The sequence below is a fragment of the Microplitis demolitor genome, chromosome 4 (genome assembly GCF_026212275.2).
Source record: "Microplitis demolitor isolate Queensland-Clemson2020A chromosome 4, iyMicDemo2.1a, whole genome shotgun sequence".
NCBI lineage: Eukaryota > Metazoa > Arthropoda > Insecta > Hymenoptera > Braconidae > Microplitis > Microplitis demolitor.
The window spans coordinates 5,320,912-5,343,141 of NC_068548.1; the positions used below are offsets into that span (position 1 = coordinate 5,320,912).

Consider the following 22,230-nt stretch of genomic DNA (forward strand, 5'->3'; position numbering starts at 1 on the left):
ATATTTACATTAAAAAAAAGACGTCGGCGCAATAATTACTAAAAAAAAAAAAAAATGAATAGCAATTTATGATATTACACATCAATATATATATATTTTTAAAAGTGTATATATATTCTCAGTGAGTGTCCAATTGAAATATATATTTTTTCCTAATTGCATGGGTAATTAATTTTTATATAATTAAAAATAAACTGGAGCAATTAACTGGGATCAACTTATCAATACATAATAATAATAATAATAATATTAATAATAATAATAATAATAATAATAATAATAATAATAATAATAATAATAATAATTAACAACAATGATGAGGTGTTCTAAACAGCGCTAGGACTAGTGCTAAAGGATTAGGATTCATTTATTATTATAATTTTAATTAATTAATCATTTTAAAAATGTAATTTAATTTACTTAGTTTTCTTTAATTAAGGACCATTCCGATTAATATTTTTTTTATAAGATAAAAATAAAGAAAAAAAAACATTAAATGAAAAAAGCGTTAATTATATTTTTTTGTTTATGTTTTCTTTTAGGGGCATAAAATCTAGAGACGGGGTTAGTGAGGTGGTGGTGGTTCTGTTGATTGGTTTCTACCGTCAACAGATCGTACGGGTTTTCTACGTGATGAATTTGTTGTTACGTTGACAGAATTAACACCACCCCGACTACTTAAATATGCTGGTGGTTGAGATGCACCGATTGTTGTTGCTGATTCTCTTATCGTACCAGTACCCGTGTTACGTGTTGGTGGTAATGGCGGCAGTGGTTGCTGCAATACCTATTTTTATTATTATATATTCTTAAATATATATACTAGGGTATGCTTTGGTTTAAATATTTTTTTTATAAAAAAAAAAAAAAAAATTAATAAATAAGTTTTACATAATTAAATATTTAAACTTTAAAATAATTAATTCCTGAGCTTTAGATAAATTTTTTTTAGATATTTTGAAAAATTTTCAAGCTCAAATTTAATTTCTTTCAATCATTAAATAAAAAAAAAATAATAAACTGTAATTTATTTTACTGTTTAAAAATTATCGCCAAAGTCTAGAAATCGGGAGTCACTCGTTTTTTATTATAAAATTATTTCTATGAAAATTAAATTTATGTGCAAAAAAAAAAATTGAGAAATAAAGAAGTCGAGTCCCAATTTTAGACCTTTACCAAAATTTTATATTCTATAAAAGAAATCATAACGGTCACAAAGTCTATAAGTACCTGTTGGAATAAATTTTTTTTAAATCCTATTTAAAAATTTTTTGAAATGCTAGTATAAATTTTAATGATAATTTTATATTTTTAATTACTAAAATAAAACTCATAGAAAAATTACTTTTTAAGGAAAAATATAAAAAACTGTTAGTTTTAAAAATTTTAAACTCAATTTTTTGGCAAATTATTAGAGAATATATTGAGATATGAAATCGGTAAAAAAATTTTAATTTCCTAAAAATATTTTATTTTAATAAATAAATTTCAAAATTTTCTTTAAAAAATTAAAGTCATTCCGAAAAAAGTATGAAAGGTTTTTTGTAAATATCACTTTAAATATACAATTTAAAAAAAAATGCTAGAGAACTTTTATGTAGCTCTTTAAATTATCTACAAAAAAGGTATCATATATTTTTTTCAAAAATGAAATATTTATCAAGATATTTTGAATTTGCAATTATAAGAATTATATTGAGAAAAGCATTAAAATTTTCCGGAACTTGATGCAATCAACGATCTAATTTTTTTTTTAATTTTATATTTACATTAAAATCACGACATCTACTGATATCTATTCAGATTGATGTAGGTCTAAATATTTTTTCCCTTGACATTAAAATTGTCTTGGGTCTTATGGACCATGTGACCATTAAAGATTAATAACAATAAAATAATAAAATAAATTAATTTACCAATGGCTGAGGAGGTAAAACATTATGCATTAATGTTTGAACAATTGGATTTGCTGATGGAAGTCCAGCTTGAGTTTGTAAATTACTAGCGACACTACTAGTTGCCGTATGCGTATTTGATGCTACTGTACTCTGTGACTGGGTTTGACTTTGTGTTTGGGTTTGTGGTGACGGTGATGATGATTGTGGTCCTTGTCCAGTTGATGATTTAGATGTAACAGGTTGCGACTGTTCTCTCACAGCTTCTGTCACTGAAGGTGATGAATTACAAGAACTTGACTTGCTATCTCCATCAGCATCTCTGTCAACATCTTTATCTTTATCTTTGTCTTTATTACTATCATTAGAATCACATAACGTTGTAGTTGATTTCGTTTCCGAGCTTACAGTCACTGTTGTTGGTCGTGACAATTCTTGTAATGCTTGTAATGCCATTTGTGATTGTAATTGTAACTGTTGTTTTTCTAATTGTTCTGTTAATTCAGCAACTGTTTGAGACAATGTACCGATTACCAATTCACGAACAAATAAACTACGATTTGCATTATCACGTTCTATATTCTGCAATTGGGTTTCTGATAGGCTTGATGTAATGCATCTGAAAAATTTATTATTATTATTATTTAAATTAATTAATTATTTTTTTTATTATTAAATAATTAGAAAAATTATTTGTAATTGTTCTTTTTGCTCTGTATTTACAAAATTTCATACTTTTTTTTTTTTAAATTAATATACGTTCTATTTTACCCTATCACTAAAAATAAAGACCAATTTTTCCCTTCAATTAAATAAACACTTTACCTCTGACTCAAAATAAAAAAAATCTTTATGACATTTCATTTCTTTAAAAACAAATTTTTTCTCCAATTTTATATTAATTTTGTCTCATAAAAAAAAAAAAAAATTTACAGTGATAAAAATTTTTTACGACCCATTTTACCCTATCATTAAAAAATGACCCATTTTACCTCTGAAATAAATTTTTCAGTTGATTTTGGCTTATAAAAAAAAATTTCTGCTCAAGAAAATATTCCATGACACATTTTACCCCTCAATTAAATAAAAAAATTTTCCTATAGCTCAATACGATTTGCAAAAAATTTTCTTACCCTAAAAATTTCAATACGACCCATTTTACCTCCTCAAATAAAAGTCTCCATGACTGATTTCGTCTCCCCAGATATAAATTTTATATCATAAATTAAAAGAAAAAAAAAAAAATTTACTCCAATAAAAACTTTTTCCGACCCATTTTACCCTATTGCTAAAAAGTGACTCATTATTCTTCGGAGATTTTTTATCTTCAAAACTTTTAATACGGTCCATTTAACCCTAGAGTTTCATCTAGTAATTTTGGCAAGTTATCATTAACATAAATAATTTATAAATAAATATATAAATCAAGGTTGAAAAAAACTAATAATATCTTCAATCATGCCATGATAAAATAATATGATTGAACAGATCTAAAGCATAAAAACAAGATAAATTACCTAGGTAATAAAAACATTGAATTTTGTGAATTGGCAGATCCGCTGGACGGGTTAACATTACTCGTATTATTACTCGATGAATTATTAGCAACAACACCAGCCATTGTTGAATGATGATGATGATTACCACCAGTACCAGTACCACCACCACTACCACCAGCAGTACCAGAACTACTACCACTACCACCAGCACTTCCACTACCACTAGTATTACCAATAGCACTACTGCTGGTACCACTTCCACCAGCAGAACTTCCAGTACCACTGGTACCACCGCTAACTGAACCGATAGCTTGTGGTTGTCTTCTTGGTAATCGTTCCAATTGATGTCTTGATGCAGCCTACATATAATTTCATCAATTAATAATTAAATCAATTCATTAATTTATTGTTAATCATAAATAAACTCACTCTAACTTGCTGACGTTCTAATTGTAATTGCATTTGCAGTTGCTGTAGTTGAGAAGTCTGACCAGTATTTGTTCCTGCACGTCGTACTCCAGATAATTGTGACAATAATTCAGCGATTGGATCTATACTGTCACGGCTACTGGGACTCAGACCACCGGATGAACTGAAAAGCATGTTGGACCTGAAGGTCCTGTCGTCACTAAACAATTATAAAATAACAGGGAAAGAAAAAAAAAAAAAAAAAAAAAGAGAAGAATAATACTTAGAAATTTTGTTACCAATAAATCACGTTTGTGAATTGAAATGTTTTTTTTTAATTATTAGTATTTGTTAAATGGAATTTATGAATGATTTACTGCTAGCAAAAAATTGAGGATTTGATTTAAAAAATAAAAATTACTAAGGGAGATTAGGATTTTTAAAAAAATAAATTCTAGTAAAAAAAACAATAGAAAGTAGCAGGCAAAGTAGAATTTTTATAATGAAATTACAATATTTTATAGATTATTATTGTTATTGTCGTAATTTGTGTCTGCATGAATAATAAATAAAAAAAAAAAAAACTTAACGTGTGCGAGTTATAAAATTAATAAATTGCATTTATAATAATGAAGATAAAAATATAATTATTTTAATTATTCATTGACATAAAGTAATTTTAGAGTGCGTATTTGAAGTAATAAAAAGTTTGTTGCGAAATGTTATTATTTTGTGGTAATTAGTGGACAAACTTAATGTTTTTTCTCTGTTATTGTAAATGTAAATATATATTAATTAATTAGGTGATAAATAATTAAAATAGTCAGCGATTGTATGCTAGTAGAAATTATTATTTTTTGAGTCTTATGCTGAATAATTTATTTACTGGATTAATTAAATGGACGTCGGTGTTTTTGTTACAAGTGATTTTGAGTATTTCGTCTGTCGAAAAAATTTGTTGAAACTATTTTTTTTTTTTTTAGGCACATATGGACAAAATTTTGGAAAACATTATATTCAAGTGTTATAATTATTTTTGTTATTAAAAATAATTACGGGATTTGATAAAACAAAAAAAGTAAAAGGAATGAAATAAATGAATCAATTTAGCCACTAGAGTCTTATAAGTACTAAAAAACAATGAGCGGGAGTTTAAATAGTTTATTTCGATTTAAAATAATGTAACTAAGGGCTTAAAAAAATCTATGAAATTAAAGTCGATAAAATTATTTTTTGACCTCACGGTGACCAGAGATAACAATCTTGGATAAAAAATAATCCTGCGATTGAAATTATGTTAAACGAAATGAATTATAAAAAATAATTATTTACAGTATTCTCATAAACGAGGCCGCAATATATTATTCAAACTTTTTTTATAATTTTGTCTTTAATTATTTATTTTTACTTAAACAAAGACAGGAAATACTTAAAGTTATGTTCAACTTCCCCAATTCGAATTTATAATTTATAATAAAATTATTTAAGCTTTTTTTTACTATCATTCATGATTTAAATGACTCTAGTGATTAAATAAATTGATTCAATACTCATTCTTTCTTCATCAATTCTTCACTTTCGTTACTTTATGTATTTAGTCTTTTACTATTCAATCAAGTCAAAATAATAACTTGTACCAAAACAAAAATTTTAATCAACAAATTTATCTAATCTATCATACTAAATATATGAACTTTTAATTTCATTATAAACTTTTTCTACCAAGCAATTAATGTCAATGATTATATTTATGATCATCTAAATTAAATAGCAATAAATACCGTCTAGTCCGTTGACCACCAGCTCCACGCGATGAGTGTGGTATCCTTCGAGGACCATGTCGCGAAGATGTCGGTTCATCAAGTAAGGATATCAAATCTCTAGGTCCACTGCGATGTTCAGTAGTCAAGTGATTTGCAAAATCATCTGTTACATGATTTGGATCACCCCCAGGTAATGATGCACATACTGGACATACCTGTTATATATATTTTATATAATTATTTGTTTAATTAATTCCCGTTGTACAACCAATCGATTAGTAATTGTGTGTAATTACCATTAATTAAAAAAAAAGTTTTTCTTATTAATATTAATTTAAAAAAAATAAATTTACAAAATTATAAAAATTAATTTCAAAAAATTTTAATTAAATAAGTTTAGGAAAAAAAAAAAAAACTCAGTACTTACCACTTCAAATGTAGTATCCGGATGATCTGATGCCACATGTTCTTGTAAGGTTGCTTCGGTAAAACCCATTCTTGTACAATATGGACAAGTTAATGATTGTGGTTGTTCAACACTAACACCCTCACCACCATAATAAAGTTCTTGAACAAAACATTATTTTTTATTTATATTAACTAAGGAAAAATAAATTTTAGGGTACAGTAAAAAACAAAAATAAAATTTCTTAGTCTCAAGGTACAATTGAGTCTAAACAAAGAAAGAAAAAATGTTTTTCCTGCAATATCTTGGGGTGTCACATAAAAGTAATGCTTTAATAATGTCGATAGATTTTTTAAAAAATAGTTTTAAAATTTTGACCACAATTTTATTAAAATTACATCTGTTGGCTAAGATTGTATAGCTTATTTACGTCAATTTAAAAATATTTATTTAAATAATTACCAAAATCAGTTCTTGTTAGTATACATTGCATTGGATGATCAGATAAATGTCGTGTTGTTGTTACTCCAGCTTCATAGCAGCTAGCACATAAATCATAATCATAGCACACTAGGCACTTGTATCTACGACCCCGAAAGTTTCCTTTTAAACAGGAGTCGCAACTTACTCCTAAAAAAAAAAATTGATTGATTAATTTTTTAATCTGCTAATAAATAAATAAATTTAAACTGCAACTTAAAAAAAAAAATAAAAGATCAAAGTACTAAATATATAATTGTATAATGAATTTGATAATTATTATTTGTATAATTAAAATAATAATAATAATAAATTCTATAAATATCATAAGGACGTTAATAAAAAAAAATCAATTGTCTATTGTTGAAATAACCAATAAAAATAAGTACATTAATTATTACTCAATAATTAGAACCTTCAAATAAATAATACACTAAAATAATTAAAATTTTTTAAAATTAATTAAATAAAAATATATTTAATATATGAGTATATATATATGAAACAAATAGTTATATTTATATTATGCAACAACTTAAAAATTTATTAAATCAATTACTCCGATTAATTAATTATTTAAAATTTAAGTAAGCGATTAATTACTAAAATTAATTAATTAATAAATCAAACAAAAATTAATTAATTAATTTTCGTAACAATCTAAAGTATTTTTAATCAAAATGGCACCAATACCACAGTATAATTAGGTCAAATTAATTTAAATAAAATAAATAAATTATTAATTGATGAATTATTTAAATTTTTTGAAATGAAATTAAAAAAATTTTTTTTAATTTACTAAAAAAATAACATTTATGTGCTGCCATCTTAATTACTCGTAATTCTCAAGTTAATAATAAATTATATTTTTTTAATGAATTTCCAATTTTTTTTTCAAATCTTATGCTGCCATTTAAATTAATCCTGTAATTTTAATTAGTATTAATAAATAAAATAAACAATAATAATAATAATTAGAAAATAAATTTCATTAAAATAAAAACTTTTTTTTTTTTTAAAGAAAATGCAGAATAAAATTTATAATTAGTATTGATAGGAAAAAATATATGTATATATAGATATATATAATAATAGAGTTATATATAAGTAAATTTGGTACATACCTTCATGACGACTCATTATTTTTCGTGTATAATATCACATACAATATAAATGCGTTAACTTGGGTCACTTGAATATATTTTTTCTACAACTTTACTAGCTATCAATAATAATAATAATAATAGTGATAATAATTATAATAATAATAGTAATGAATTTAAAAATATTATTATTATAATGGTATTAAATAAATAAATATTTTTAATACTAAATTTCACACTGAGTTTAAATATTTGTTAAATCACCCAAGTGTTAGTTATGTATCTATATGTATATATATATTTTTTAGTATTTGTATGTATGTATATTTATATGTATATATGTATATACATATAGATACTATTATTTAAATGGGTATTAAATAAACTAAATAGTACACAAAATTTAGTCTAACGTGACATGAAAAACTTTTCACGGAACAAAAAAAACGATATTTTTTTATACGATAAAATTTTTCACGATAAAAAACCTAACCCAACTGGGCTAATGTCACGTCGACGTTAACGTCTACGTTCACGTTTATGTTCATTTTTATATATAGAGTGAGTAAAAGAGAAAATAAATCTATCAAAGAATGCTTGAGGAGAGAGAGAGAGTTTTAGTTTTATAATAATTATTTTTATGGCTTTGATTTGGGTGTCAAAGAGAGATGGCACGAAACTGACTTGAGATGGAAGTGAACAAGTCAAGAAGTAGAGCCATTTTGAATTTTAAAGGCGCGGGGTTTAAAATGGAGGAGAGCGGGAAAATTTTAAATTGGATTTTTGTTTTTTTTATAAACAGTCAAGTAGCAGAGACAATTTTAAGATATTTTTTGAAAAAGACATACAGATGTTGGTACTAAAAAAAAAATTCTAATCTGAAAGTAAATATTTTTGATTCAAAATTTTTTTGAAAACCACAATTTTCTCAGATAAAGTAGAAATCCCTGATCAAGACAAATTCTCTTGGCTCAGGAAGATTTGACTTAGTTCCCAAAAACGTTTGTCTTCCAAAATATTATCTTGACTCAATGTAACTTTTTTTAGAGTAGGAGCCATAGGAAATTTATGTACTTTTTTTCCTTCCTAAAAAAGTAATCTCAATAAAAAAAATCGTTTAAATGATTTACTTGGCAATTATTTGTAATTTACTTTTTGTCGTCACTTGTGCCAAGTCTTTTAAGCAGATATTTTTTCGGTGACATAAATTTCTGATTTGTCAACATTTTGTTGCCTCATCGATAAGTGAAAGAACAACCTCAAAACTGACATCTTATAGATGTCAGAAAGCCAAGTGTGTTACTTGGGAATACTTGGCTTAATGACATCTATAAGATAATGGCTATTTTAAGGCTGTTATTCATCAATAACTGGTGGCAGTAAGTAATTCAAAAATTTTTTGAGTAATCTGGCGTTAAAAAAAATTTTTTTAACCCATAAAATAAAAAAAATTATTGACACAAATAAATTATCTGGGATAAAAAATTTTGTAAAATCGAGTTAAGTAACTTGAGTTTAAATACTAGATTGCAGAGGACCAGTCATTAACTAGAATTAAAATTCAAGTAATTTGCTGCGTTATTGCAACAAATAATGAATAAACTTTTCTTATTACAAGTTTTTAATTTTTTTGTAATTAACTTTTTACATTACAATATTTCTGCTGTAATTATTTTAGCAGTACAGTGTCAAGTTACTTGAGATTAATTGGATTTAATAGACAAATATGATTAGTAATTTTGGAAAACCGAGTCAAGTCTTCCGAAACGTTTTTAATAATTAGATTCGCTATTTTATATTTCGTAATACAAAATTTTAGTTGATTTTTTATGGATCTGCTTATTTTCGATTCTCAAACTATTATATTTTTTTTGTTGAAAATGATTAACAAAAGCACGTGGAAGCAATTTCTGCTCTAATAATTTCCAGATAAATTTGATCAAAAATAGTTTCTAATTTTTAAACTCTTTTTTTTTTAATTGACATCTAAGTTGCTGTCACATTATCGTTTGTCTACGTCAAATTTTGTAAGAAAGTTGATATTCATATAAAATAAATAAATTTTAACGAAATTCCATGACAATTATCCTTGAAAATCCAACGAAATTTTTAAAATAAAATCTTCCCTTTTTTTTAAATTTAAAAATATTTCAAACGATCGGAAATCTTGTCATGGTCAATTCACCTCGTAATTTAATTTTAAGAAACATAAATTAAACTAAAATAACAAATCTTAGCTTTGTAATTAAATTATTATACAAATTTTTACCATTCACAAAAAGCGCGCGACATCTTCGAACTTCGAAAATTCAAATTGTCCATATCCGTCTCAAGCCGCTCTTTAATTTTAAACCTTACCTACATTTTCTTCAACTAAAAACTAAATTTATAATTAACCCGAACTCTAATTATATTATTAATTAATTACTAAAAAAAATAATAACTAAAAATTACAACGCACTATTATAATCTTGCCATTCATATATCAGCTGACAGTTCCAATATGGCGGCAAAAATCAATATGGCGTAAAATAAAATTTAAATACACGATAGATACAGTACAATAATAATAAAAATTATCAACAAGTGAAAGGAGAGTAAAAAAACTTGTTCTTGAACATAAATTACACAATCCCACTTTTTATCACGGAATAATTCAGCAAAACTCCGCAGTTTTCAGTCTACAATCTCCAGTTATCTATAAATATATATAATATTAAAAATATAATTTTAAAAAATGTCTTCAAATGTACTTGGACGGGTATTTATTTACGGAGGTAAAGGAGCACTTGGATCAGTATGCGTTAATAAATTTAAATCAAATAATTGGGTAATTAATTAATAAATAATAATTTTTAATTTAATTATAAAAATAAATATGTCCATAATTAAAATAATTTTTACAGTGGGTTGGAAACATTGACATGAAAGAAAATGAATTAGCAGACGTAAATATTATAGTAAATGGTAGCAACAGCTGGCAGGAGCAAGAGACAAATATTCTTAAGCAGGTCAAAGAAATTCTTAAGGATGATAAATTAGACGGGATAATTTGCGTGGCTGGGGGATGGGCTGGTGGCAATGCGGCTCACAAGGATTTTATTTCAAATACTGATCTGATGTGGCGGCAGAGTGTATGGAGTTCAACGATTGCTGCTAGTATTGCTGCTCATCATTTGAAAGAAGGAGGATTTTTATCACTGACTGGTGCTAAAGCTGCACTTGATGCCACACCTGGTATGATTGGCTACGGAATGGCCAAAGCTGCTGTTCATCAGCTCACTAAATCACTGGCTGCTGGTGATTCTGGATTGCCAAGTGGTGCTACGGTTGTTTCAATTCTGCCCGTTACTTTGGACACTCCGATGAATCGCAAGTGGATGCCTAAAGCTGATACCAGTACCTGGACTCCGTTGGAATTTGTTTCTGAGTTAGTATTTTAGTTTGGGTATCAGCTTTTTTATTTAATTTTATTTTAAATTCAAATAATTTTTATTTATTTTAGACTTTTCTGGCAATGGGGTAACAAAAAAAATATTCCAAAAACTGGCAGTCTCTTGCAATTAATTACCACTGACAATAAAACCCAAGTTATTGAGGCATAATTTTTTTCCTTGCCATGATTTTGATATTTTTGTTTTTTTATTTTAAAGGTACGTACATTCCTTGCCAAAATAAATAAATATATCTGCTGTTATAAATATATATGATAAATAAAATAATGACAATAATTATTTATCAAATTATTTAAATTCAAAAAAATTCGTATCCTCACTTCCCACTAGACGTTCATGATAAAAATTAAAAAAATAAATATTAAATAATGAAATTTAATTTTAAAACTTAGTTATATTTTATCAAAAAATCATAATCATAATTATAAAAAATTAAAAATATTAAATTTAATTACAAACTAGATTAAAATTAATTTTTTTTATCAAAATTCTTTTATCGGCTCTCCAGTTTCTTGATTGCATTTAAAATTTAAACATTTGATAACACATGTAACTGAAAATAATAATTAAATCTTTTAGTAATTATAATTACACACAGTAGTAATAAATAATTAAATAAATATTTAAATTAAAATTTACCTCGACCACGTGGTTCATTTGCTTACTTGTCTTCAAGCCAGAGAAAACGTTCATCAATAGTTTAAAGCAAAAGACCATTAATAAAGCCATTGCAATAGTAATTAGAAAAGGAATCATCACGTAGTACAAATTATCAAAAAAATCCATTTTTCAATTATTATTTTTATCACTTATTATATAAATTGGCAAAATACTGCAGTATATTTTAAATACTTATATAAATCTGTAGTCTTGTTTAGGTCTGAAGACTAAACTAAAATAAAATGGCTCCTTGGTAGTTGATATTTAATATCTGCTAATTACTATAGCAATTAAGGGAATATAGATTCTTTAAATCGAAATCCGGTTTCCGGTTTTGAATTTTCAGGTATAAAAGTTTAAGGTATTTTAAATTTTCTAAGGTCTAATTTACAATAAATGGATAAGTATATGTATGAGTATATTTAAACTTATATTTACATTTATATTTATATTTGGTATATTTACTCAAAATATATTTGGTTTCACGCATCTTCTATAGTAATAAATACCTAAAAATTAAAGAAGAATTGATTAATTAATTTTAATTAAATTAAAATTATTATTTTTGGGTAAAAAATATAATGTTTAAGTATATATGAATCATATATATGTGAGGATTTTCTATTAGGGCAGTTTATGTGTGATGGTTTTTTTTCTTCACTAATCGAGAAAATACTGGTCTAGTTTTACGAACAAGTTTAAATTTTTAATTTAAATTTCAAGTACGCGCGATTTTGTTTAAAAGATTTTCAGTTTAAAATACAAAGAAATTTAATAACTTTTTTTTCTTTATAATACTCGGCCGCTTTTAAAGATATCAAACTGCTATCGACTTTAGCGTTTTGACTCATAGGACTTTTTTTCAAAATAATTAAATTTCCTACAAAATTCTCCTTAACATTTTCAGTGTATTTTTATTAGTTTACGCTTTGCAAGCGAAAAAAGGTAAATTTCATATAAAAATTGACCTTTCCAACGAACACAAGTGAAAGAACGAGTTAAAGTAAAGTTACTGGTATACGAATTTCTTTCTAACAGCAGCTTGATATTTTTAAAAGCGGCTGAGTATTATAAAATTAAAAAAAAGTTATTAAATTTCTTCGTATTTTAAACTGAAAATCTTTTAAACAAAGTCGCGCATACTTTAAATTTAAATTAAGAATTCAAACTTGTTAGTAATGTTCTTCTTCAACAAAAAAAATAATATGTACTTATAACACATGAATATTTTTTCATCTTTCATACATCTTTATAAGTATACATCAAGAAAGTTATCTAAATTAATAATAATAAAATTACACTAATTAGTAATATATAAATTAAATACGTTACCTCCGGTTTATTTGCTGATGTAATAATTTTATTTAAAAAACTTTCTCCATGAGGAAAACTACTTCTATCACGAACATAATACCAAAAAAAAACTAATAAACCCAAATAAGCGACAGACAAAATTGCCAAAACAACTGTCAGTTCAATGCTCAGAACGGGAAACATTTTACTTATTTATTAATTGATTGACTCATTCATATATTGATTTAACTGTATATATATTCTATCAATTTAGAGTTGAAATTCGTAGCTGTAATCTTCGAGTTAAAAAAATAAATTAAGAAATTTTAAATAAGCCGATGTTAATATTTGGCTTGTTATGTATGTATATTCGAATTATTGTTATTGAATATTGATAAGAAATTTTAATCAACCTCATACGATAATAATGAAAGCCGTAATTAGTAAAAATAATGATAATTTAAAAATTATCTCTGATCATAAAAAGGAATTTTAAGGGAATACTGAAAATTTACAGTCAAACTATTCGACTTATTATAAAATTTATAGAAATCTTTTTTGTAGAAATTTTGATATCCTACAAAATTATGCTCATATATTTTTATCATATCTTTGAAAGTTTAGACAGAAGTTTTATTTAAATTCAAATGCAAAAAAAATGTTGCAAAAATTAAAAAAATATATATTTTATAAATAAATGACTCTAGTGTCTAAACTATTGAATTTATGAAAAAATTTATAGATATATTTTTTGTAAGAAATTAAATTTTCTACAAAATAGTATTCAGTAACTTTTATCGTATCACTCACAGTTTAGTCACAATTTAAATTTAAAATAATTGAAAAAAAGAAAAAATTATTTTGAAATAAAACTAAAATAAAATTTATGATAAATAAATATATGATTTAATAATAAATAATAAGAATATAATCTTAAAAATAAATGTATTACAACATTTATTATTTTTATTACAAAATGATTATGTAAACATTAAAATATATAATAATTATATATTTATAAACAATAAATTTGTTATTTAAAAAAAATATTTATAAAATTGAAATTTGTACACTATTATAAAATAACTTATCATTATTATATTAACACAATTTTTCATTATCATAATTATTATTTCTGCTGGACTAGATTATTATTATTAATTACAAATTTATTTAGTCACATCCTCCAGCGTCACACCCTCCAGCATCACATCCACCACCAAAATCTGCAGTCAAGTCACATCCCCCTGCATAATAATGTCCCGGATCAAAGAAATGATCATTATTTTGGGCAATTATGTGACTTATTTGATAATTTAAATTTGCTGTATTAAAATCATCATATTCGTCTATTGTGATACCTAAAAATTTATTAAAATTAATATTTTAATTACTTGAAAAATAATTTTTCTGATAATTATTATGGTTTTAAATTTTAATTATTATAATGATCATATTTTATCATGCATGATATCATTTATCATGCATAATGAAATATTGTCATTGATATATCATAATACGTAAAACATGATTATGCATGATCATGATTATGTATACCATCATGCATTTGATCGATTTTTCATTATTATGCATGAGGTGATGCATGATCTGTATGTATGATCATGAACATGTTGGATTAAATGAAAATACATGATTATGATCATATATATAATTCTTTTATAAATGTGAATGTAGCAGACATCAAACAAATTTAAAATTATAAATAAATAGAGTAAATAATTTATAAAATAATGTTTATAAAAAATGCACTTATTGATTTAAAAATTTTTGAAATGCGCATTTAAAAAAAAATTTTTTTATTAATTATTTACTCCATTTATTAATCATTTTAAATTTGACTGGTGTCTGTTACATTCACACTTATAATTATTTTTGTATTATTACGCATGATGTAATCATGATCATGTACGATGAAATAATGATTATATTAATAATGATTAGGTGATAATGCATGATCATGATCATGTATAACATCATGCATATGATCATTATTATATTATTATACATGATATGATACATGATCGTATGCATGATATAATGTATGATCTTATATTTCCTATACATGATCACATGTTGTGCTGCATGATCATATACAAATTAATACCTGTTTTTTTCTAATAATAATTTTAAAAAAATGTTTTTGATTTTCTTCAAGTTTGAGTAAAAAAATTAAGTAAGGATAAAATGTAATTCAGTAACAAATGATGGAACCTAAAGTATTGAACATTCAAAAATTATAACATATTTTTAAAAACCAAAATCACTTTGTGATATAAAAAAGTATATTTGACATACATTTAATAAAATTATTTGTTATATCTAAGGATTTTATTGGTTTATGTTAACTTAAAATTTTTTTATTAATGGCTATGATTTTTAGTATTACAATAATAACGTAGTATCGTTTTCAACCTTTCTATCGTCAATATTCCTCTGATAAAAATCTATATGATAATAATATAAAAAATAATGATTACCTGTATCTGTTTTTCTATAATCATAATTTTTATCATTTTTTTTTTTATTTTTAATAACTTTCGGTAAAAGTTTATTTTCACAGTATTGAGCGCAATATAATATTATGGTTATTGTTAAAACAATAATAATCATGACTCCAAATAAAATGAGAAGTAATTGAAAATAATTCATTATTCTATGTTAAATAATAAATAATATTTAAATTATTGTTGGCAGTGTTTGGGTACTTTGAAATAATTCTACTACGATGTGCCATCTTTATATTGATCTGTTTATTCAAAATATTCGTACCTACCAACCTTGCGGACTACAAAAATTTTCATAGTCAGAAGGGCGTTTTTGACATTGACACTGACAGTTTTTTTTTAAATAAATCGATGTAGACGAGCAATAACGTGACAATTAACATAGTCATTATTTTGAAAAATTAGGTTTAAAAATTTTAAACTATTTTTGATAAAATTTATCTGGAAATTATTAGAACAGAAATTGCTTCCATGTGCTTTTGTTAATCATGTTCAACAAAAAAAATATAATAGTTTGAGGATCGAAAATATGCAGATCCATAAAAAATCAACTAAAATTTTGTATTACGAAATATAGAATAGCGAATCTAATTATTAAAAACGTTTCGGAAGACTTGACTCGGTTTTCCAAAATTACTAATCATATTTGTCTATTAAATCCAATTAATCTCAAGTAACTTGACACTGTACTGCTAAAATAATTACAGCAGAAATATTTTAATGTAAAAAGTTAATTACAAAAAAATTAAAAACTTGTAATAAGAAAAGTTTATTCATTATTTGTTGCAATAACGCAGCAAATTACTTGAATTTTAATTTTTGTTAATGACTGGTTCTCTGCAATCTAGTATTTAAACTCAAGTTACTTAACTCGATTTTACAAAATTTTTTATCCCAGATAATTTATTTGTGTCAATAATTTTTTTTATTTTATGATTTACAAAAATTTTTTTTTAACGCCAGATTACTCAAAAAAATATTTTGAATTACTTCCTGTCACCAGTTGTTGATGAATTTTCACGTAATGGATGTCTTTGACGTCTTTCTTTATATTTATTTTACATTATATATATATTCATATATAAGATATATTTATAATAATTATATCAATTGATTAATTATTAATATTTAGTATAAAATTATTATTTTTATTTATTTCTATAATTTGGAGACTGATTTTTTTAGCGAAATTTTAATTTGAAATTTAAAAAAGTTTATTTATTATTTGTTGCAATAACGCAGCAAGTTACTTGAATTTTAATTCTAGTTAATGACTGACTCTCTGCAATCTAGTATTTAAACTCAAGTTACTTAACTCAATTTTTCAAAAAGTTTTATCTCAGATAATTTATTTGTGTCAACAATTTTTTTATTTTATGATTTTAAAAAATTTTCAAGTTACTATAGAATCATTCAGCCTAAAAAATATTAAAAATCAAATTTTTGTCGATCGTCACGTTACCGCTTATCTGCATCCATACATATTAATTCTCCAATTAAAGGATATATTTAATATAAAAATTTTTTTTATTATCATTTTTTTTTAACAAATACCATTAGGATAAAAAAATATATAATCAAAATTTATATAATACATAAATTATATATGACAAAAAAATGTACTTGAGGTATTTATTGGCAGATATACTTATCAAAATGCAGTAATAAATTTTTATATACAGAATTTTGTCAGTTGATAACTGCAATGACTGGAGAAGCGGCTGAAAAAATGCATAACAAATAATTTCAAAACAAAAGTAATTGCATGTAATTAAGTAATAAATATTAATAATAATAACCTGCTTGCATATTAGTGAGATCAGTAAAATTCGATCTACTCCATCCTTGATCAGTACAGCAATTTATATAAATAATATATCCCATTACTGATATATAACATATCGCGACTATAGTTATAAGAACTATATAAATCGTTGAGACGTCCGTCATTTTTTAGTTACAGTTTAATGATTATTTATTATTTTAAATTTACCGCAGCTTTGAAATTTAAATTTCTACAATTTTATTTTTTCTTCATTAGTATTATTATTGCATTACTTATAAAAATATTTATCATATTTGTGTATATACATATTAGTATATACATATATGTTAGTCTAAATTTTTCTGATGATGTTTACACGTAAACTTGTTCTGCAATCCGCCAAATTTTTACGGAGTCTAGAGCATTATAGTAGACATATATATATATATTGTATATATAATAGGACCCATAGACAAAATATACCTTCATATATATAATACATATAGATACTCACACACACACACATATATTTATATATATAAAGGTATATTTCGTCAATGGGTCCTATTATAAATATATATCAGACTGTTTCAAATAGAGGGACTGATTTTTTTCTTTTTGAACATTAAAAAATCGAGTATCTTAAAACATGGCGCCAGTTAAGATTTGAGCTCTTAATATTGATAAGAGGGGTCTGAACTTTTTTCTCTATCACACTCGTCAACGAACGATACTGTCCTCGTTGCACTCGCTGAGTAAATGGAAATTTTTTTTCTTAAACAGATAAATATTTTTGAAAAATGAAAACTTAGATTGCCAGATTATAGAGTAATGCATCGAGTCTTATTTTAATTTTGCGTTTAGAGGCTTTGTTTGAGAGAAAAGTTTGGACAAAAATTACTATAGATCCTCCTTAAGAAGTGGCTGTATAATTTTCTATTTTTTATTCAGTAACGTGGTAAAAAATTCATAACTTCCGAATAAATAAAGATACAGAAAAATTATATTGAAAAATTTTATAGCAAATTTACTGACCGACAGAAAAGGTCTATGATTTTTGTATAAATTTTAACATTCAAAAGACATCCAAGGTCAAGTGTAATAGAATTCGAAGAATTTGTTTTTGCTCGTTTTGAATTTTATAACATGTCAGCCGGTGAGAATTCAGAAATTTTGAATCCATGTTTTGGTAGAAAATTGAATGCTCTATAAAAAAGGTCTGATTTAAAATTTTTGAAAATTTGACCATTTCTAAGATATTCGCTTCCGAAAATCAGACTGTCGAAAATTATAATATTTCCCAATTCTGAATATAATAAAATTTTTTTTATCGCTTTAAAATTCAAATTATCATTCTTCGAAGCTCACGTTGTTAAAAACATAGTAAAAAATTATTTTTATCAACTTAAAAAGTTGTATAAAAAAAAATCGCAATTTAATGTTATTTTATAAATAGAACACAAAAATATTTAATCGGTGATTTTTACAATTTTTTGTGAATAAAATTTTCCAGCTTAAAAAATAAAGTTAAAATTTCAAATTCAATAAATTAATTATCTTGTCTCAGCTATTTAATTTATTAAAAAATCAATAACTTCTTTTTTATAACAAATTAAATTTTAGCTTCAGATTCTCTGGACTTTATGTGATTTTAACCCATTAAAAATTAAATTTTATAGTTGTCCCATTTCACCCCTACCTAATGTCTCTTAAAAACGGATACAAATAAAAATAAATAATTCATAAAAATAATATATTATTTTAGGATAAACATGCTTTTTTATATTAATTTTAAGGCCTCTTATTTTATCTCAATTGTCTTGACTTTGACTCTAGATCTTTTAGATCTTGGAGTTTAGAGTGAGCATAAATTTTAAAAATTATAAACAGTTTGATTATTAATATATAAAATTATTTTTTTGCATATTCCATTATATCCTTGGATTTAAATACATACATACATATTTATATATCAGGTACTCATATTACTTACATATATTCAATCACAACTACCTCCGCCATCACCACCTCCAGAATCGCAACCTCCAGAGTCACAGCATCCAGTATCACCACCTCCAGTATCTCCACTACTGCAATGTCCACTATCTACATTATTAGTATCGCAATGACTAATACCATGATCTGATGACGACGTATCATGATATCCTGATACTGGATCATTATATTTATCACTTATATACGCAGTAGAATTATAATCATCATATATATTTGTTGTACCAAACCCATACACGTGATCATCATTTGAGAAAGCTTAAAAAAAATTCAATTAGTTAATAAAACTCATATTTATGTATAAATTAAAAATAATAAATATATATGTATATATCTTTATATAAATTACCTGTTTGATTGTTCATATGATTTGATCCATTATTTCCACAATTTTTACAAATCTGTTTTACAATAAAAATAACAATTGTTACAAATATCAGTGAAAATATAATAATAATTATAAAAATAACATCCATTATTATTTAACAATAAAATAATCTGTAATAATATAATTTTTATTGAGTATATTTTTTATTTTTATAATACTTGATCGATAATGTAGTTATTGGTTACACATTTATACGATATTTATAGACATGTATAAAATAAACACACATACACTCATATGTATACCAGCTGCAACACCCGCTTCGCTGGGTTATTTTTTCGTGGTATATTTTTTTTTATCTATGTATTAAATTTTTTGGACTGTTCTAATAAGTTCTAAAATATTTGAATTGTCACTTGAAATTAATTCTTATGGTTATAGAATATTTTCCGATCATTTTCGTATAATTTACTACTTTTAAATATATTTTATAATTTTTTGGAGTGGTTTAAAAATTTTTAAAAACAATCCAGACCTTTATAGAAAAATTAGAATAATTTTTAATTGATGTAAATGCACATAGATATATCAAACTTCTTCATCTTGAATACTAGTTGTCTAAAAATAAATTTATATAAATTATTACATTGTGATAATTATGAATAGTAAAGGCCATTTTTTTTATTTTTAAAAATTTTAATTTATAAAAAGAAATATAAAAATTGATTTAAAAAAAAAATTTTTTTTTATTTATATATATAGACTACAATATTTCCTTAATGTCATAAATATTAGTCTCAGTTATTTTGGTTACCTTGGAATTAATTCATTCTGCCTAAAAAATTAGTTTATTTGATTGAAGAAAAAAATTCCCGCCAAGATTTGAACCTAATCCAATAAGTATAATTTGTCCCCTAAATTTATTATATAAATTTTTTCGGAATATATATGAAAATTTAAGCGTAAAATACATTTGTTTTTTTCAATTTTTTTTTTTTTTGTTAGTTAAAATCAATTAAAAATATATACTACTGCGTAAAATTGAAGTTCATATTTTTTATCAAAAGTATAAAAAAACAATTTTTTTCAAAGTTTGAGTATTTTATAGTTTAATTTTCTATAAAATCATTTTTAGACTTTTATTCCACGACAAACTACAAAATGCTTGAGCATTTTTTGCATGTAAATTTTTAATCGTTTTGGGAAACGAATTGACGTTAACTGACTGGACTCAAACTTGCCAGGAACTTTTTTTTTCCATAATATGCAAATTTTTTTTAGAAAGAACAAATTACATTCCATTACATATAATAAAAAAAAATTTCTTTATTATTTTGAAATGTCCGATGAATTTAAAAAATTTCAAATCGGCGCCATTTTTTTGACAGTTTAAAAAAAATATATTCAAGTTTTTTGAAATAAAAAAAATTTATCTTCAAGTTACCCTTAGGTAACTTTTCATCAATAAAAATTTACACGATAATTAAAATATAATTTTTTTTCTTAACATACTGAGTTAGAATAATATAAATGTATGAAGTAGATGATAAAACGCAGACAATATTTTTATGTAAAATTAATATTTATGATAAATTTATGTAACCTCTTCTACAGGACATATTTGTTTTACTTTGACGGGAAAAATTATCGAACTGATGATAATTTTATGACAAAGCTTACCAAAAATTACCAATGGTTTAGTATTGTAAGGACGTCTAGCTAGTAACTAAATGTTTACTATGTTGTAAGTAGAAACTTCACTTAATTTATATGCTATGGAGTAATATATTTTACAATTTGCGCGGGAAAAATTTAGATATTTACCATGACCTCGCATTATCAAACTTTATAAGTAATTTTTATTAAAAATTTCTCTGTGTCTGTCTTATTTTTAAAATACTTGATTGGTAATGTTGTTATCAGTTACATATTTGTATATATATGTCAAACTTCTTCATCTTGAATACTAGTTGTGTGTAAATAAATTTATATCAATTATAACATTAGTATAATTATAAATAATAAAGGCCGTTTTCTTTTATTTTTAAACATTTTATTTTATAGAAAAAATATTAAAATGAATTTGTAAAAAAAATAATTTGTCACATCATAAAATCGACATTTACCTATTCAAAAATAATCAAATTAATTAATTTTCAATAAATTTAATGTGTATAACAAAATTTTTTTTGTATGATACTTGAAAGACCCAATACCGGAACGGTAAATTAAATGAGTTCAAAAAGTTTTAAAAAGACAAATTTCTTCTAATACTTAATAATAAATATAAAATATTTTTTATTATTGGATTAGCGAGACTGCGCTTCAGATATTTTCGGTTTTTACCCTCACCATCTAAATTTAATACCTAAGATATTGCGCCTTGATGGTGAACTAAATTATATTATGTTATTATACATATAAACCTTCCTCTTGAATCACTCTATCTATTAAAAAAAACCGCATTAAAATCCGTTGCGTAGTTTCAAAGATTTAAGCATACAAAGGGACATAGGGACAGAGAAAGCGACTTTGTTTTATACTATGTAGTGATATATATATTGTTTTTTTTTTTTTCATATTTCGAATATATTCAAATGACGAATATCCAATTGATGATAATTTTATACTTAAAAA

General features: G+C 24.2%; 3 protein-coding genes across 13 annotated transcripts; 1 reads left to right on the forward strand and 2 right to left on the reverse strand.

Annotated features, from left to right (window-relative positions):
* Positions 1 to 95: 95 nt before the first annotated feature.
* LOC103580864 (E3 ubiquitin-protein ligase KCMF1) lies at positions 96 to 9,841 on the reverse strand. Of its 6 annotated transcripts, none has more exons than XM_053738772.1 (9): positions 9,824 to 9,841; positions 7,576 to 7,673; positions 6,434 to 6,601; positions 5,993 to 6,132; positions 5,584 to 5,780; positions 3,824 to 4,022; positions 3,413 to 3,753; positions 1,917 to 2,514; positions 96 to 787 (listed from the first exon to the last, which is right to left on the reverse strand). In XM_053738772.1, exons 2-9 carry the CDS (start codon positions 7,589 to 7,591, stop codon positions 566 to 568), a joined length of 1,881 nt encoding a protein of 626 aa, XP_053594747.1. In that variant the 5' UTR covers positions 7,592 to 7,673; positions 9,824 to 9,841; the 3' UTR covers positions 96 to 565. The 6 variants fall into 6 exon arrangements, with proteins under 6 accessions (XP_053594747.1, XP_014295909.1, XP_014295911.1 ...); XM_014440423.2 differs by lacking the exon at positions 9,824 to 9,841 and adding an exon at positions 7,968 to 8,253; XM_014440425.2 differs by lacking the exon at positions 9,824 to 9,841 and adding an exon at positions 7,951 to 8,253 and having other exon boundaries at positions 3,824 to 4,013.
* A 214-nt stretch (positions 9,842 to 10,055) lies between these two features.
* Positions 10,056 to 11,286, forward strand: LOC103580863 (dihydropteridine reductase). Its single transcript, XM_008562772.2, has 3 exons — positions 10,056 to 10,384; positions 10,461 to 10,984; positions 11,060 to 11,286. The coding sequence occupies exons 1-3, from the start codon at positions 10,292 to 10,294 to the stop codon at positions 11,157 to 11,159; spliced, it is 717 nt and encodes a 238-aa protein (XP_008560994.1). The 5' UTR covers positions 10,056 to 10,291; the 3' UTR covers positions 11,160 to 11,286.
* Positions 11,287 to 14,038: 2,752 nt separating this feature from the next.
* On the reverse strand, positions 14,039 to 19,818 carry LOC128667620 (uncharacterized). 6 transcript variants are annotated; one of them, XR_008403565.1, is made up of 5 exons: positions 19,615 to 19,818; positions 19,246 to 19,523; positions 17,287 to 17,502; positions 15,461 to 17,208; positions 14,039 to 14,323 (listed from the first exon to the last, which is right to left on the reverse strand). XR_008403565.1 is itself a non-coding variant. In XM_053738501.1 (3 exons), the coding sequence occupies exons 1-2, from the start codon at positions 19,739 to 19,741 to the stop codon at positions 19,252 to 19,254; spliced, it is 399 nt and encodes a 132-aa protein (XP_053594476.1). In that variant the 5' UTR covers positions 19,742 to 19,818; the 3' UTR covers positions 14,039 to 14,323; positions 19,246 to 19,251. The 6 variants fall into 6 exon arrangements, 1 of the variants encoding a protein (XP_053594476.1); XR_008403564.1 differs by having other exon boundaries at positions 17,287 to 18,026; XR_008403563.1 differs by having other exon boundaries at positions 17,287 to 18,458.
* Positions 19,819 to 22,230: the final 2,412 nt, after the last annotated feature.